We start from the raw sequence: 18,519 nt of genomic DNA on the forward strand, positions 1-18,519 counted from the left end.
CTGACAGTCTTCTACCTAGTTTTCTCCCATTCTCTCTAGGAGAGAACTGCCAATCATCAGCAGATGGGCGGGAGAGCAGGAGATTAGGAATAACCAGGACTCTTCTCAGGTAGATTTGACTCTTCTCAAGGCCTGTGCTGCAATGATTATGATGCTGGTTCTCGGCAACCACTTACTTTTAGCTCATGAGTGACACACCGCTGACATCAGCATTTCTGTCACTAATTTATGCTGCCCTCAGTGAGGTCAGCATAAAAGTGAGGACCGGTTCCCTTTAAACAGATACTGAAGCTCAAGCAGAGAAAATCCTGCATTACCTACTGAGAAGAAAATATGGATGAAGCAAACTAAAGGTATCAATGAATGTTCTGGTGTGGCAGGTGAGACCCGCTGCTTTTCCTCAAAGAATTTTCATTTTAATAATAAGTATTCCCATCTAAAACATTTATGGCATACCTATGGGAAGGCACACAGTGTGCACGTGCCATCTCCCGCCTCTCTCCCTGACTAATGCATAGCCAGGGAAATTTCCTGGTGAGCCAATCTCCGGGGGAGGATGACCAGCCCTCCTCACAGCCACAGGCAGGGAACATAATGATCTGATGCTCTCAGCATTAATTAAAGGGCTTATCCAATCCTATAAAAAGCACCCCCATATGCCGGGTCTCCCACCCTTAATATACTTACCTCAGTCCCTGCTCCCTGTACCGCTCCTGGTCCCCACACTGCCGAACAACGCATCGCAGGCGACGCTAGGGAGGCTCATCCCCGTCCCCGCTTGCTATTGGCTGCCCCAAACCCCCCACCCCCCACCGACACCGTCACCACATGAGGAAAAGCAGCAGCAGAGCAGCGGTGTGGGGACCCAGATAACTTTATTCAGTTCAGTGGGGGGCTGGCATATGGGGGGACATTTTAAAGGATTGGATAACCCCTTTAATGCTAAGAGCATCAGCTACTCAGCACCTGGCCGGCGACCGCAAGTGCCCTCCTGCATTCAACTGTATCGCCATGCTCAGGACGGTGATAAAGTTGAATACTGCGACAGGGGTGGCAGTATATTGTTCTGCACTGTGGTATTTTGTGCTGTACTATGGTATTGTAGGCCCTGACTACTTTTGTTGCCCCTGTCTACTGTCACAACTTGAACCCATCTACAACATGGGGCCACTTTTAGCTTTTTTTCCTAGAGCTACTTCAAGTTCTCAGTCTTCCCCTGAGCATAGCACAGAGAGTTAAGGTGGATCTACACAATGTTCGGGCCGATTATCGGGAATGAATGTTTCCACAAACGCCCGTTCCTGATAATCTGCCTGTCTAAAGGTGCCGCAGATCACCTCAATCATTATTCCCTGGCAGCAGATTGTGCGGTCTGAACAACACTCTGCTGCCCAGTAGCAATGATTCTGTATGGGGACGAATGGTAGCAGCAGCGATTGCTCGTCCTCACACTGTGGAGGGGATTGCTGCCTGTAAAGGGAATGAACGCTCCCTTCCCGACAATCGGCAGATCCTCCGCCTGTGTAAGGCTAGGACTACACTGCAACATTTGTCGCGCAACATTTTGCTGCGTCAATTTTTATAATGGCAGTCTATGGTGTCGCACTGCAACATTCTGCGACTGCAACGCGACAGTCGCAGAAAAAAAAATCCAACTCAAATGGATTTTCTGCGACTGTTGCGTCGCAGTTGCAGCATGTTGCAGTGCGACACCATAGACTGCCATTATAAAAATTGTTGCGCGACATTGGTGCAACAAAATGTCGAGCGACAAATGTTGTCGTGTAACCCTAGCCTAAATGTGCCTGTACAGCATAGCTCATCCTGAGGTGGGAATACTCCTTTAAGAAAAGAGCTGCATTCAATTAGGCCCTGGCAATCCCCAGATTCAACTACTTTCAGATGAAAAAACAAGAACCTATACTTTAAAAGGATGCCTATATTCTGAAAGAGATCCCTCTCAGACCTCACATCCTTTATTTCCATGAATTGTACCCGACCCTATTACGGGCAGGCAGCTATATACACAGTTATTACATTTATAACCCTAGAATAAATCTCGAGTGCTTCTACAACACTGGTTAACACCTTTTAAGCCTACTATGCATCGCCTGAGCCGTCATAGTCTCCGGTATTTCATGTTCTCTTCACAAGTACTTCTTGCTTTTGAATTTAATACCTTACAAAAAACCAAGTGCGGCTGATACAAGAGAGGAGCAACTTCTTTCTTATTTGCACTGTCAGTATCTACAAACACATGCATTTATTTCCCTCCCTTTTCTCCTAAACAACTGGGACTAATTTGTTACTTGAGTAAGTTATTACTTTCCTTTAGTGTTTGGATTTTGAATAAAAACACAGAATCTCTTGGTGCAATATATCTCCTGTGCTGACGATTTTAATACGGTATTTCCTTTACATTCCTCACAACGAGGAGCCATAAAAACCTCCTAGACTCGTAACTGATCAGAAACTATTACCAGACTTACGTTTAACAAGCTTAACTCTACCAAAGCCTGAAATATCAAGTATCCGCCAGGGTATGAGATATTAGAGAACCGGGAATCTGAGCTACAGGGATTAACTTGCTTTTCAGAAAAAAAGTTGAGGAACTCTGCAAACTATTATATGACGATTTGCATTACACTGTGTTTTTCTACATTATTGCTCGCTGAATCCAGAATTGGTTTCCTGTTACCAGAGTGTGGCGCAATGTAGGATCTAACATGAACATTAAAGTTAAAGCTAAACTAACATCTCTGACCACAAGGAGAAGCTAAAAATGATGGGCCCTCATTTATCAAGTGCCTGACAGGAAAACCTTTCTGGTTGCTCATAGCAAGCAATCACACTGCAGCCTCCCGCTTTCCAGAGCAGTTGACCCTTTAAAGAGAGTCTATCTGCCGTTTTGACTATGCAGAGCTGCTGACAGCATTAGGTATGGGCTAGGGAGAGTAGAACAAACATACCTTTTGTGGATTATTTTTTTTTTTTTTACAAGAGTAGTGTTAATATGATGTTTTATTCTGCCAGGTCCTGCTCCTTAAAGGGAATCTGTCACCAGCGACCTCCCTATCAAGCTGTCACACAGACATGTAGCTGAGGTTCACCTGATCGAAATCTTGTTTCCCTTTTGCTGATCCACGGCTCTGTTCCAGAGTTTAATTTCCTAATCCGCAAATTAAACATTTGGTGCAAGAAGGGCCTCACCATTGCTTTTGCTGGGCCTAAATTCCACTCCTTTCTGTGGCCAGACCCCCGCTGGCTGCTTCAATTGACAGGACCAAGCAGTGGCGAAGCAGCAAGGCAGAGGCTGGCCACAGAAAGGCGTGAAGCTTGGGTGCAACAAGAGCAACGCTGACGTCCTCATTGCACCAAAAGTCTTGTTTGCGTATTTAGAAAAAGTATCATAACTCAGGAACCGAGCCTCAGATCAAAAAAAAATAAATAAAAATCAGTTGAAAACACAGCTGAGTGTTTATGCAAACCGCTGGATAGGGAGGTCATTGGTGACAGATTCCCTTTAAGTACACTGGAGGTGAAACTTCACTGTGAAATGTACTCAGCACTGATCTGCTTCATAGCCCCTCCCCTCTGCTCTGAGTGACAGCTGTAAGGGTCTCCTGGTTGGATGCTACAGCTGTCACTCAATTATTTTGCGGGATAGTGCTCCACTGTACTTTTTTGGACACAGAATTACTAAGAAAGTTTAAATTATGTTATTGTTAATATTTTATATGCGATAAATGAGAAAAGGGGATTTTTTTCAATTTAGGCATTTAAGTAGGGAAACATCCAGTGTCAGAGTTATTTCCAAACCCATCATGTACTGAGCGGCACAGCTCCTGAGCCAGCTCCAGGGGTGCACCACCAATGAGGCGAGGTGAGGCGATTTCCTCAGGCAGCACCAGGTAGAGGCAAGAGGTGGGCAGCGGAAAGGCCATGGCAATGAGCGCTTCCATTGTGGAAATGTTCATCTCTACATATTCAACTGCATCGCTCTACTCGGGACAGCAATACAATTCAATGCCGCTACGAGGCACGGAACGATGTCTCCCTGGCCCACGGTTTCCTCTAATAGGCTTTAGTCCTAGTTCCTGTAGCCCATCAGAGGCCAGTGCCATCATTATTGCGCTGCCTGAGCCGCGCTGCATAGAGATCAGGGCACAGACTAGAAGAGGTCTGTAACTTGCACTGAATCGCTGACACACAGAATGGAGGTAAGTATTTGAGTTTATTATTTTTATTTGGCAGCATGCTGTTCGGCCGCATTGGGGTAGGGGGCATTATTTTGTAACGGGAGAAAGCACTATGGGGACATTGCCGCTGTAAAAAGGAGCATTTTTGTACTGGCACACATTAAAAGGTGGCCACTATGGGGACATTTCTTCTACATGAGGCACTAAAGGTTTTTTTTTGTACTGGCACACGTCATAAGGGAGCATTTTGGAACACATTGCAAGTGGGAATTATTTTACTCGCAAACATTATAAGGTGTCATTTTTTTTGTACTGGCACACATTATAAGGGGGTATTTTTTGTACAGGCACACATTATTGGGGGAATTATTACTACTGGGGGCAAAATAAGGAACATTATTACTATTGGGTGCACTGTTACCACATTGTGTACTCTGGCAGAGAATTATTACAATTGGTGGGACTTTTGGAAGGACTGTTACATTGGGAGGCACTCTGGCACAGTATCAGGTTAGCACAATTATTTTTGTAGGACACTGTTTACGGCACTATAAGTTTCAGGGACACTATATGCTGGGTGCAATTATTTTTTAGGGCACTGTGTGCCAATCATTATTGAAGGTGAACTATTTGTGAGGTAATAGTATTTTTAGGGGGGGTATCTGTTACTGCAGTATAGTATTGGGAAGCACAGTGGGCACAGAATTAGAGGTGGCAGGATGGGGTGTTCAGAAGGTGGGAAGGAGGATGGAAAAGTAGTTTTCAAACTCTGCAGAGACAAGAGATGGCTGAAAGAAATCATCATGGCGGTCTGGTCCGAATGGAGAAGATAAAGAAAGAGAACATCTACATCAGCGGACACATCACTGGATGTAAGAGGTATGTGTTCTGTAATCTCCTGTATGTTTTGTAGCTCTGTATGCATCAACGCACTAAGAGGCTAAGAAATAAAGGTTGCACTGATTATTATAGGTAACAAGGAAGGAACAGTCTTCCTGACTATTTCCGAGAATTACCAGTAGTAAACAACTGTTATAAACATGTGGCATGCAGAAAGTACGGCAAAGTAAAATGGCATTCTGCACGTATAATCTGCAAGATGTGCGTCAGATGGTCAAATATTCTGGACTACTGGAAGGAGAAGTGTTAAGGAGGAGGAAGGCAGGCAAAATAAAAACATAAAACACGCCAGCTCATATTTGGATTTTAATCCGAGAAGCTCCTAATTCAGGGACCAGGAAACTTCAGCACTCCAGCATCTGTGAAACTACAACTCCCAGCATGCACACTTACTCAGCTGTTCTTATAATTCCCATTAAAAAGTGAAAGAAAGATTCTTTGACTTGTAGTTTCAGAACAGTTGGAGTGTCGGAGGTTGGGGATCTCTACCCTAGTTAGGGCCGTTTCACACGAGCGGATGCCGTGCGTGGCATCCGCTCCGTGAAAGAGTGCCAAGACCCGCTGCAGACTGCAGAGGCACGGAGTATTAACATGACTGTTAATGCTCCGTGCCTCTCTGTGATCGCTTTACTACGAAATCACAGTGACAACTGTGATTTCGTAGTAAAGCGATCACAGAGAGGCACGGAGCATTAACAGTCATGTTAATACTCCGTGCCTCTGCAGTCTGCAGCGGGTCTTGGCACTCTTTCACGGAGCGGATGCCACGCACGGCATCCGCTCGTGTGAAACGGCCCTCAGTTCTCTATATTCCGTCTTTTGGTTTTGGGTTTGGAACATGCACTATTTTTGAATGCAGTTTAGGCCTCATGCACACGACTATTTTTCATCCATGTGCTATCTTATTTTCGCAGACCGCACACTGACTCATCCATTTCTATGGGGCCAAGCACACAGCTATATTTTTTGCAGATCACTGCGCAAATTACAGTTTATGTCCCATTTGTATTGCAGAAGAGAACAGTTCTTTCTATTAATGGGAGTGACAAAAAGTGCGGAATGCAGAGGGAAGGTGTCCGAAGCTTGCAGATTTGTTGTTTGCGGCTGAAATAGGGTGAATCGTTCAGCTGAAAAACACTCCCTAAACTAGCGTAAGCAGCATATAAGGTCAATGACACCGAGTTCAATTTCTCTTCATACTGACTTGAAGTCTGACGCTGTGCTGTGCTCAGACAAACCAGCAGTAAAAAGCATAGCGAGGACTGCTTAGCTCATGCACATAATGGAGAGGACTCAAAGAGGAGTCCTCTTAATGCATTTTACTGCTGGTTTGTAGGAGCACAGTGTCGGAATCAGAATCAGCGTCATTTACACTATACAGATGGAGCAGGGTTAGCACTCCAGCTCTTAACTCAAATTTCTTAACTCATCGCGTTATCTTGAGACAAAAGCCATTGAAGGTGTTTGCTTAAATTAGATAACACAACTCAGAAATCTCAGAAAACAGGAGTGTTAACTCTACTCCGTCCATACACTGCTTTTGTTAGTTTGGGGGGGGGGGGGTGTTTTAGAGGAGACAGATTCCCTTTATACTACAGGTGTTAGGCACAGGGTCCACCGCCCACGTAAGTGCAGGACTCCAGCAGACAACAGGTTATAATTATTTACTGGGGCGCTGTTGAGGCAACAAGGGACATTTATTAAAACTGGCGAACCCCTCGGCCAGTCTCGATTTCCCTGCACTGGTTTAAGGCTACTTTCACACTGGCGTTTCTGGGTCCGCTTGTGAGATCAGTTTCAGGACTCTCACAAGCAGCCCAAAACAGATCAGTTCGGCCCCAATGCATTCTCAACGGATAATGATCCGTTCAGAATGCATCAGTTTGGCTGCGTTTGGTCTCCGTTCCGCTTTTAAGGGGGAAACCAAAATGCTGCTTGCAGTGTTTTGGTGTCCGCCTGACGATGCAGAGCCGAACGGATCCGTCCTGACTTACAATGTAAGTCAATGGGGACGGATCTGTTTTCACTGACACAATATGGTGCAATTGAAAACGGATCCGCCTCCCATAGTTAGGACGGATCCGGTTTGACTTAGACTTTTATAATGCAAACGAATCCGTTCTGAACGGATACAAGCGTTTGCATTATCGGTGCGGATCCGTCTGTGCAGATACAAGATGGATCCGCACCGAACGCAGGTGTGAAAGTAGCCCAAGATGCACCTCATTTATTAAGAAGCAGATTAGGCAAATAAGGCGCATTTCTGCCCTGTGACAAACACTGAGGTCTAGACTTCACCTACAACTTACGCCACTTTCTGGTAAAAATTATAGTAAAACTGGTGGGCGGCACAAAGGCCCATCCCCTCCCGCTAAGCCCCAGCCCTTTTCTCGGCACTTCATAAAAGTCCAGAGAAGCTTAAAAAGTCACAAATTATGGCGCACATATGGCCACAATAGTGCTGCAAACCGTTAGTACATGTCCCCCCATGATCTGTTTGGCACAACATTTTTTTCAGGGGCACTACCACCTTAAAAATGATCTCGTTAACACGGGATAGATGGGATTCGTCAGTGCCCTTCCGTGAGCCTGGTCATACATGTCTGTGTAGATTTAATGAGCTGAGCTCCAGGCAAGACATCTCAAAAGTACATTCATTTGGACTTGAGCTGAAGAGCCCGAGCAGCGACGGGCACAAAATGCTACAGTAAGTGGTCTTATTAGAGTCTTGTCACTTACTCATATCTGGAGGTGGTAGATGTTTACTCTTACCCAAATACATTTAATGAAAGAGATAATGATCATATTAAGACCTTGAAATAGATGCCATTAGTCAAAGAAAGTTAATTATAAGTTGAGAATTAAAAGCACTAACCTGATTCCCCTGAGCTAGCAAAGCTTTCAGGCGAGCGATTTCAGCTCGAAGCTCGCGAATTAGCCTGACATTAGCATCCTCATTAATGGTGGGCTTGTTGATAATGTTTTTGGCTCTATTTGCATAGCGAAGTGTACTTAAGGTTTCTCCATAATTGATATCAGCAGGCGAAATAGCTGCGAAGAGAAGAATCCAAAAGCAAATTATTCAGCACCTTAAGCTCCAATGAACAAGAAGGTGCTTTGTAATTTGAAAGTCAAATAGGTTTGTGCTATTACTTGTACGTGTCCTCTGCTCACTTCTTTATATTTCTTATGCTCTACTTCACGACTTGGCAAACGTCTGGTTAGGAGATAACTGCGGCTTCGTAGCAGTGATGAAGGATCTCATGATAAGCAAAGTATCAGACTTGCTCCATTTATAGACTGGAAACATATTTCTCAGCAAAAAAATGGATTGCATTTTGATGCGGCTGATTGAGGGTACGCAGGAGAAGACATACCAAAATCATCACTGCTGATTATATGTTAAGAAACCGACATACAAAAGTGGAGGACACTCCGCCATCGAACTTCATTTCAGTGGGGGCTGCAAAGTTCATTTCTCATGTCTCACCTTCAAATCCTAACAGCTTTATCTACGCCTATAAAACTGGCATCAGCTGCATGTCCGCCAAAGCCACCGGTCTCAGCAGGACCAGCCGACCTTCTGATGTGTAGGAAGGGCTGAGTTTGGAGGAGAGAAGGATGGGGCTGTCGGATTTCTGCATGCCCAATTATTTTATTCTCAGGATAAAAACTGCTGCAGACATTTCTGGCAACGGCTTACTCCACTCGCTATTAAGAACCCATAGACGCATGGCCAGAACCCATAGAACGCATACGTATGGGGAGAGATAGCGGTCAGCCGAACACTTCTATCTAACAGGCATGGCCGGCTTAACCAAGACACCGTCAACGCAATATCAGTACTTGCCAAAAGACCCTATTATGGGACTTCCCAAAACGCAAGGTAGTTGGATGGTGGTTCTTCCTCTGTTTACTATGTCATAAAAGGGTTGATAACTTGCAGTTTTTTTCCCACATGGGTTTACTGTACAGACCCTGGGCGATTTCGCTTTCTGCCCTGGTCTTGATATCCCTGGTGCCGCTGGAGGACATGCCTCGTCTCCTGCAATCCGTGCGCCTAAACAGAAATCTACAACAGCTCTAGGCTGTCGTAGATTTCTGGCTTCATTTACACCAGAAAACTGGCGCATACGAAGATACATTTGTCGGAGCGGCTGACTACGCCCTTGTCATGCCCCCTTTTAGAGAAAGTGCTGAGGGCAGCGTAAAATCGGAGTGATATGACAATTTTTTTTAAAAGCCGCAGTAAAAAAGTCACAACTCCACCTTTCAGGCGCCAGCGAGAAGATAAATCTCCCCCGCTGTATTATAATGTAATGGGGGATGGTTCTTTTTCAACCATTCTTCATGACCTTATATAGGATTGTGTGTGATTTATGCAGTTATACCTGGGGCTCATCTCAGCTTATAATATTAGGTTCTGCATAAAGCTACTTTCACATCTGCGCTTTCGTTTTGTCCCCATTCATTGTCAAATGGGGACAAAACTGAACTGAACGGATCAGAGTTCACCAGAATGCATTCCGTTTCATGTTGCTGTGTTTTTGTGTGCGTCATGGGATACTAATCAAGACGGACATTTTGGAAATAATACAACTGGATCCGTTCTGAACGGATGCAGGAGGTTGTATTATTCACTGGATGCGTTTTTGCTAATCCATTTTTTTTAACTGTTTTTCCACTTTTTAAATTGTAATTAATAAATAAATAAATAAATAAATACAGAAATGGAATAGACTGAATTAATCCTAGCTGTTTGCATGTGTTACTTTTTTCACTGTGTACCAGTGATTGGTTCATAGTTTGGTTTTGGTATACAGTGATTAGTACCATTGTTTGGGATATTGTGCTATATATGTGTTAAAGAGGCTGGGCGGCTTCAGGAGGAAACCAGACAACCCTCTGGATCAGCATGCAGAAAAAAGAAGAACTTACCAGGCAGATCCAGTACGAAGCTCCAGTTCTCCCAGCCAGGCTCTATTTACCTGGCTGCATCGGAGATTTCAAGTCAACAACATGTGACCGCTGCGGCCAATCGCTGGTCTCTTCGATGCACCTCTGAGGCCAGTGACTGACTGCAGCATTCACGTGCTGTCAAAGTGCCATCCCGTTGCAGCCAGGTAACGAGAGACTGGCTGGGAGAACCAGAGCAGCAGCGCGGTATTTGACAGGTGAGTACTTATCAGTTCTTTATTGAAGGTTGATCCCAAAGGTTGCCTGGTTTTCTTCTAAAGCTGGACAACCCCAACCGATCAGCAGTTTTACCAAGCTCCAGTGCCGAAACTGGGCACCAAAACTATACTGCTCCAATATGTAGTGCTTATATTAATGATTTGTCTTAAAAGGGAAACCAGAGAACACAGGCGATCTGCCTGAAATACAGAAGTGATCACGACTTACCTGGTTTTGCGCAGCCACTCCTGGCTGGGATTGGTTAAGGCTAGGTCTATACGACAACATTTGTCGCGCGACAGATGGCACAACTACACTGCAACATTTGTAGTGCAACATTTTGTTGCACCAATGTCGCAAAACAATTTCTATAATGGCAGTCTATGGTGTCGCACTGCAACATGCAACATGCTGCGACGCAACAGTGGCAGAAAAATCTATCTCAAATCGATTTTCTGCAACTGTTGCATCGCAGTCACAGCATGTTGCAGTGCGACACCATAGACTGCCATTATAAAAATAGTCGCGCGACATTAGTGCAACAAAATGTCACGCGACAAATGTTGTCGTGTAGACCTAGCCTTACCTGACTGCAGTGGTGATGTCATGTCGACAACATGCGCAGCCAAATCACTGGTTTTAACAGTGCCCTGAAGAGGCCTCAGATTGACATCAGAACTAAAGCCCATGACTGTGGCAGCCACTGCTGCAGCCAGGTAAACAGATCTCAACTGGGAGAACTGGAGCAGTGACACTGGATCTACCAGGTAAGTAATTATCTCTTATTATTGCAGGCAGAGTCTGACATCAGAAAACTCCTTTAAGGATTGGTCATCAATAAGTAAATCATGGACACCTTTGGGGAATTTTTTTTTAATGATTGCCTTTTACTCATTTTGGGCTGAATATAATTTTTTTAATTGGTCTTTATTAAAAATGTTCAGCCGTTTCTAAGATACAAGGGTTTAAAAAAATCAGTCTGTTTGCAAGCTGTGCTTTCTTTGAATGCCATCATCTGACGGCTCATGTGTAGCTCTTATTTCTGATCTCCTGACCTCATGCACAATCATTATAGTTCAATTCTTATCAAATTGATAAGAATATGGCTTAAGATCCCTTTACACTGGACAATTTAGCAGGCGATTGTTACAAAGGAAGCATTCCTACATGGCAAGCGCAATGAAGAAGACCGATGCATTTACATACAGTGATCTCCTTCACAGTAGAGCCATCGCTAATGCCATCGTTCGTCCCCATACATAATCACTGTTTGCAGACAGCAAGCCTGTTTAGACAGCACGATCTGCTGCCAGCAAACGATGATTTGACTTCTTCATCGGGTAATCAGCGGCACCTTTACACAGGCAGATATAAACGCTTCCAAGTGTTCCTATGAACGCTTGTTAGCAATAATCCGGCCGATTCTCAGCCACTGTAAAGGTGCCCTTAAATAAGTGTTTATGAGGTCAGGAGAACAGAGAGAAGAGCTACTTATGAGCCATCAGACGGGATTTAAAGAAAACAAAGCCACAGCTTGCAAACAAACTGATTTTTAACCCAAGTATCTCAGAAACGGCTTGACATTTTCAAAAAAGACCAAATTAATAAATTTATTTTTTAGCCTAAAATGAGTAAAATGCAATCAAAGCCTTTAAGGTGAGCTGTACTTGCCTCGTAACCTCCATAATTCTCTAGACAGGGTGAAAATATTAAGTCAACCCTTTATTTACTTGAAGACACTGGTCTTCTATCTCTGATCTTAGATACCAAGTAATGGAGATAGCCGCTTTCAGCACATTTTATAGTCCGCATCGAAAAGCGTAGAATCAATTACTCTTATTTTACAGCTAACCTTCCAAACCGCATTAATAGGAGAGGCTCTCTGAATGCTTACTGGCAATCATTATGGTTTTAGAGTTTCCTCCCAGGCTATCTTTTAACAGCCAAGTCAGGACGGAATCCCGGTAAGGCACGAACACTTGCTTTTTCTTCACAAGATGGCTGGCTGCATCCTGAGATAAATCAGCTGAGGACAAAAGACAGAAAAAGGAATGAATGCAAAAAAAAAAAAAAAAAAAAAAAAGACGACTTTCTATTCTCTCCTCAAAGTCTAAAGTATCCCTCTGGGATGTTTCCTCCACTGTTACAGTCATAAAACACAGAATACGTTTTTAAACTTTTAAATGGTTGGAGGCAATGTTTAATATATGTCTCTGGTGGAAAATATTGAATGAGACGACAGCGAAGCAGCAATCACGGGAAGCAATGTAAAAATTAAGAAATCCTAATTTAATGGTGTACCTAAGGCAGAGATGACATTTCCCAGAGTTACTAGAGACTTATTAATGTTTCCTCCTTCCTTGAGTCGCACACCAGTAGCACCAGTAGCGTCCGCTCTCTCACTTCCGGCCAGATCCACTAAATGAATCTTGCTGACTGTTTCGCAGGGCATTTCGGCATCAAATTTGGCCTGAAAGTAAAGAACAAATTAAACCAATTACCGCGATCATCTTTCACGCAGAGCGTATGATACAGGTGGAAACAGCGGCTATTAATGTAGATTTATAGGATAAGGTGGAAACCAATTTGTCTAATTTATTACCTTTAATTGCGCAGTCACACTCTTTCCAAAGCACTGAGAAGAATCTCATTTATTCACGTCAGTCTTAGTTACATTGGAGACTGCAGTCTAAGGCCTTATTCAGACAGCGAATTGTATCCGTGTTTAACTGTCTACATTGCAGCTGTGACAACCAAACTCCCTGCGGTCCTAACGAACCAAACTTAAAGGGACTGTCCAGGCATACTCTCCCGTTTGATCTGACGTGAGAATTGATATGGCACGCTGAGCCAAGAAAACTGTCTGACAACCAGCAAGTATCGCGCAAGCAGACAGAAACCCAATGAAGCTATTACCTGGAATGAATGGAAACCCAAAGTGCAAGGCAGGCCTGCAAAGACTAATGGTCTGACACCAGAAACTGGTGACAACCCCCTGATTACTGGTGATAATGGGATGGAACCATCCAATTTTACAGCAGACTGTAAAACAAGACATTTCTGGAGCGTACTCTGTTATGCTGACATCTAGTGTCCAATAAAAGAACTGCAATATAACATCCTTATATGGATAATCAGTACAACAATCTCTGGATAACTAGCCCTATTTGTCATACAGACCATGTAATGCCACTATCCTTAACCTGTGTAACTGTGGCCGTACTCACCATCACCCAACTGTCCCAGAAACAACCAAATCTGAATGTAATGTTTAAGTTATCAGACTTATTAAGCCCTGAAACCCATTTGAGACTTTTTAAACATCTGAGAATATTCATAGTAAATTGAGATCGACTTAAAGGGAACCTGTCATACTGAACATGCAGTCCGATCTGTAGGCAGAAGCTATCGAGCAGAGCAGGTTGATATATATTATAGTTTGGGGGGGGGGGGGGGGGGCACCAGATTATTCATTTTAATTCCGGCACGTTTTGGACTTAGGAGTCGAGTAGGCGGTCTTATCAGCCTTCCCTCTATGACTGTGTACACAGGGATAGCACTGAGTGGGACCACTGGACTCCTAAGCCCAGAATGAGCAGGAATTAAAATAAATACATTACAAGTTACACAGATTTTTCCACTATGGTAGAGCTATATATCAGTCTGCTCAGCTCCTCCTGCTCTATAACATGCTGCTCACAGACTGGACACTATTTTCAATGTGACAGGTTCCCTTTAAATGGCGTTTAACTCTGTAGCGGTCCACGTTTACGGACTAGACAATTTGATCTTCTCACATGTATATAAGATATGTCAGTACATCATTTTGACGGGATTTCCTCTGTAAAGGGGCTCTCCGGGCTCCGATAGGCTGACCTGCTCAGTAGTTACCCCTATGTTGTGTTCACGTGACTGCTAGGACTGGATGCAGGCTTTTCCACTCAGGTCCCAACGGGACAACCCTTAGTCATCCTGTTCACCTGCATCCAGTCCCGGCAGTCACGCAAGAGGAATTGGCCATGTGACGGAGGGGTGAGAATCAAGCAGACTATCCTCCCTCCACAGATAAGCACACAGGGGAATTTATAACAAAGTCTAGAGAACCCGTGTAACATTTGCTGTGGGCTTACCGTATTCCTCAAGGCATGTTCACATCTGCGCGAGCTACTTTCACACCATCGTTTTTACTGGATCCGGCAGGGCTCAGCAAAAACACTTCCGTTACTGATAATACAACCATCTGCATCTGTTATAAACGGATCTGGTTGTATTATCTTTAACATAGCCAAGACGGATCCGGCATGAACTCCATTGAAAGTCTGGGGGGACGGATCCATTTTCTATTGTGTCTATTGAGTTAAACTAACCATTGACTTGCATTGTGGGTCATGACGGATCCGTCTTGTTCCGCATCCCATGACGGATAGCAAACCGCAGCATGCTACGGTTTGCTCTCCGGTATGAGAACGCAACCATTTGGAGCATTCCGTACAGTTACGTTTTGTCCCCATTGACAATGAATGGGGACAAAATGGAAACTTTTTTTTAATGGTATTATGACTATGATGGATCTCAATACCGGAAAATAGAAACGCTAGTGTAAAAAGCAGCCTTATTCGGCCAAAAAGAGCAGACACCAGAACACAGACACTAAAAAAAGCGGACACCTGAACGGAAACCAAACTGACCCCATTATAGTTAATGGGATCTGTTCAGCTCCATCGGTTTCAGTCATGTGCCGAATCTGGCACTTCCGTTATTTTCATTCTTCTGCTACTCAAATGGAAATAACTAGCGTTGACGTGAACGCGCCCTTGGTCACATAAAACGTTCTGAACATAAGAAGCATGGCAATCTGTAAAGTGACTGATAAACGGAATACATCTTCTCTGGCCTTAATCTATCACTTTCATCAAGCGCACATTACACACTCATTACAGCATCCCAGACTGACCAGAAATATTACCTACAAAAACATCCCTCGGGCATGTGCCAAACTGCAGGCAATCTGTGCACGGATCTAATTAGTAAAGTACAAATGGATGAACTTAAATATCGCAGAAAAATAATTGACTTATTTACTGCAATTAGCAGAAAATTTGCTGGTGACCCGACGCCTTTCCGTGGTTGGATTTCATATTTAGGAGAAAGCAGCCAAACCATTCATCACCTTTCCAAACGTGTCGCCTAAGGAATTATTTGTAGACCCAAGAACCCCGGCTTGCAAATAAAACCTTCAATCGTTTTTTTCCTGATTTTATGGCATAGACTGCTTACTACAATGGTCGGCTGATCCCGCCAAAATCAGCAGGTTTGACCGACATTAAACTAATGTGTATGGAAAGCTTAAAGGGTTTCTGTCATGAGAAATCACGTTCTGTAGCTGACTGACATTAGCGATGGGCTACAGCAGTACATAACAGTGGGCTTTATAACTCCCTGCCTGCCGCCGTTCTCTTAAAATAAAGACTTTTAAAATATGCTAATGAGTCTCTAGGTGCTATTAGGGCGTTGCTTCAGCACCTAGAGGCCCGGTCTACGCACTCTTTGGCACGCCCAGGTCTAGTTGATTGACTTTTGAGTTCTGCTCAGTGTCCTGTAAATCCCGCGCCTGCGCCGTCCCTTTTAGTATTCTGTGCAGGCGCAGTGAGTTAAGGACGCGCTCCTGCTGCCAGCTTCCTCACTGCGCTGAAGGAAGGAAGCCGGCAGCAGGAGCACGTCCTTAACTCACTGCACCGAATACTAAACGAGACGGCGCAGGCGCGGGATTTACTGGACACTGAGGAGAACTCAAAAGTCAATCAATCAACTGGACCTGGGCGTGCGAAAGGGTGCATAGACCGAGCCTCTAGGTGCTGAAGCAACGCCCTAATAGCACCCAGAGGCTCATTAGCATATTTTAAAAGTCTTTATTTTAAGAGAACGGCGGCAGGCAGGCAGTTATAAAGAACACTGTTATGTACTGCTGACAGTAGCCCATCGCTAATGTCAGTCAGCTACAGAACGTGATTTCTCATGACAGAAACCCTTTAAGCCAGGCATGTCCAAACTGTGGCCCTCCAGCTGTTGCAAAACTCCCAGCATGCCCTAATAGCTGTAAGCTATCCAGGCATGCTGGGAGTTGTAGTTTTGGAACAGCTGGAGGGCCGCAGTTTGGACATGCCTGCTTTAAGCTTTCCATACACATTAGATTAATGTCAGTCAAACCTGCTGATTTTGGCGGGATCAGCCGACCATTGTAGTAAGCAGTCTATGCCATAAAATCAGGAAAAAAAACGATTGAAGGTTGTATTTGCAAGCCGGGGTTCTTGGGTCTACAAATCGCTCATGTCAGTCAGCTACATAACATTATTTCTCATGACACAAACCCTTTAAGACCCCCAGAGTTCACTGAACGCCATACCATCTACCACCTTCCTATCTCTACTGAACGGTGGAGAAGAGGGACTATGTATCATCCACGTTTCATCCAGTGCTGTCGAATTTAAACTATGGGAAATAGGAAATAATTCCAAAAAGTTCAAATACTTTATTTTATTTGAGATTTTGTTCTTCAGTTAATTTAAGCAATAAAATAGCAGGCATTGATTAAAACATGGACATCTGGGAACGCTGAGAACAGCCTCAGAGAAAACTACCACGTATTCGCTTCCTCAGGAGCGGGAACCTTGCGACGATTTCATTAAACAATTACTACTTCACATATATTATGCTCCACGCACACACAGTACAGGAATGTAGGGGTTCTACATTAATATCTGCAGCAATAAAATCCGTCCTGAAGTGCTGTTGGCGACTATAATCTGCTAACATGACACATGAACCTACACCATGGAAGCATGACTGGACAGCTCAGCCTCAGCATTATATGTTCACAATTATTCTCCATTGCCACTGATAGGTCACGACCTAGCTTCTAGGCTGCGTATAGAAGTTGCTTTAATTGGGTTGTTTTTTTATTTGAAACTGCTGTGGAGTTGGTAAAAAAAACACATTTCACCTTCACCAGCGCTCAATGCCACTACTCCTTCCTCTTCCCTGGGCTGCAACTGGTGATCTAGTGTCACGGCTATAGTAGTGACATCCCATATACTGCTACAGCCACTTTCTGGCCTTAACACGAGCGTGTCCCTTGCAGGAATCAAGCTCCGTGTGAGAGAAAGAGTGTGCGGTCTGGGCTACAGAAGCAAACGGCATTATCGTGACTGATCATGCTGTGAGCCTCTGCCTGAGCGCTTTATATGTCAGTATAAACCCCGTTACAGAAAGGTCAGACAGAGGCACACAGCATTATCAATCATGATAATGTGTTGCACTTCTGTAAGTCCAGAACACAGGATCCCTCTCTCACATGGAGCGTTATTCCCACTTGTGTGAAAGAGCCCTTAGGTTCAGCCACTGCCTGCAGCGGTATATGGGACGTCACCGCTGCAGCAGCAACAATACGTCACTGGCATATACAGGTCCTTCTCAAAAAATTAGCATATTGTGATAAAGTTCATTATTTTCTGTAATGTACTGATAAACATTAGACTTTCATATATTTTAGATTCATTACACACCAACTGAAGTAGTTCAAGCCTTTTATTGTTTTAATATTGATGATTTTGGCATACAGCTCATGAAAACCCAAATTTCCTATCTCAAAAAATTAGCATATCATGAAAAGGTTCTCTAAACGAGCTATTAACCTAATCATCTGAATCAACTAATTAACTCTAAACACCTGCAAAAGATTCCTGAGGCTTTTAAAAACTCCCAGCCTGGTTCATTACTCAAAACCGCAATCATGGGTAAGACTGCCGACCTGACTGCTGTCCAGAAGGCCATCATTGACACCCTCAAGCAAGAGGGTAAGACACAGAAAGAAATTTCTGAACGAATAGGCTGTTCCCAGAGTGCTGTATCAAGGCACCTCAGTGGGAAGTCTGTGGGAAGGAAAAAGTGTGGCAGAAAACGCTGCACAACGAGAAGAGGTGACTGGACCCTGAGGAAGATTGTGGAGAAGGACCGATTCCAGACCTTGGGGGACCTGCTGAAGCAGTGGACTGAGTCTGGAGTAGAAACATCCAGAGCCACCGTGTACAGGCGTGTGCAGGAAATGGGCTACAGGTGCCGCATTCCCCAGAAACAACGGCAGAAGCGCCTGACCTGGGCTACAGAGAAGCAGCACTGGACTGTTGCTCAGTGGTCCAAAGTACTTTTTTCGGATGAAAGCAAATTTTGCATGTCATTCGGAAATCAA

General features: G+C 44.2%; 1 protein-coding gene across 2 annotated transcripts in view; it reads right to left on the minus strand.

Annotated features, from left to right (window-relative positions):
• The window catches only part of KIF16B (kinesin family member 16B), a 327,221-nt gene that overhangs the window by 245,529 nt on the left and 63,173 nt on the right, over positions 1-18,519 (minus strand). For both annotated transcript variants that reach the window (XM_044289350.1, XM_044289349.1), the window contains exons 8-10: positions 12,576-12,744; positions 12,169-12,300; positions 7,975-8,150 (exon numbers count right to left, since the gene is read on the minus strand). In XM_044289350.1, the coding sequence (XP_044145285.1) occupies positions 7,975-8,150; positions 12,169-12,300; positions 12,576-12,744 (477 nt within the window). The remainder of the gene's footprint in view (positions 1-7,974; positions 8,151-12,168; positions 12,301-12,575; positions 12,745-18,519) is intronic.

Source organism: Bufo gargarizans, chromosome 4 (genome assembly GCF_014858855.1).
Source record: "Bufo gargarizans isolate SCDJY-AF-19 chromosome 4, ASM1485885v1, whole genome shotgun sequence".
Classification (NCBI taxonomy): domain Eukaryota; kingdom Metazoa; phylum Chordata; class Amphibia; order Anura; family Bufonidae; genus Bufo; species Bufo gargarizans.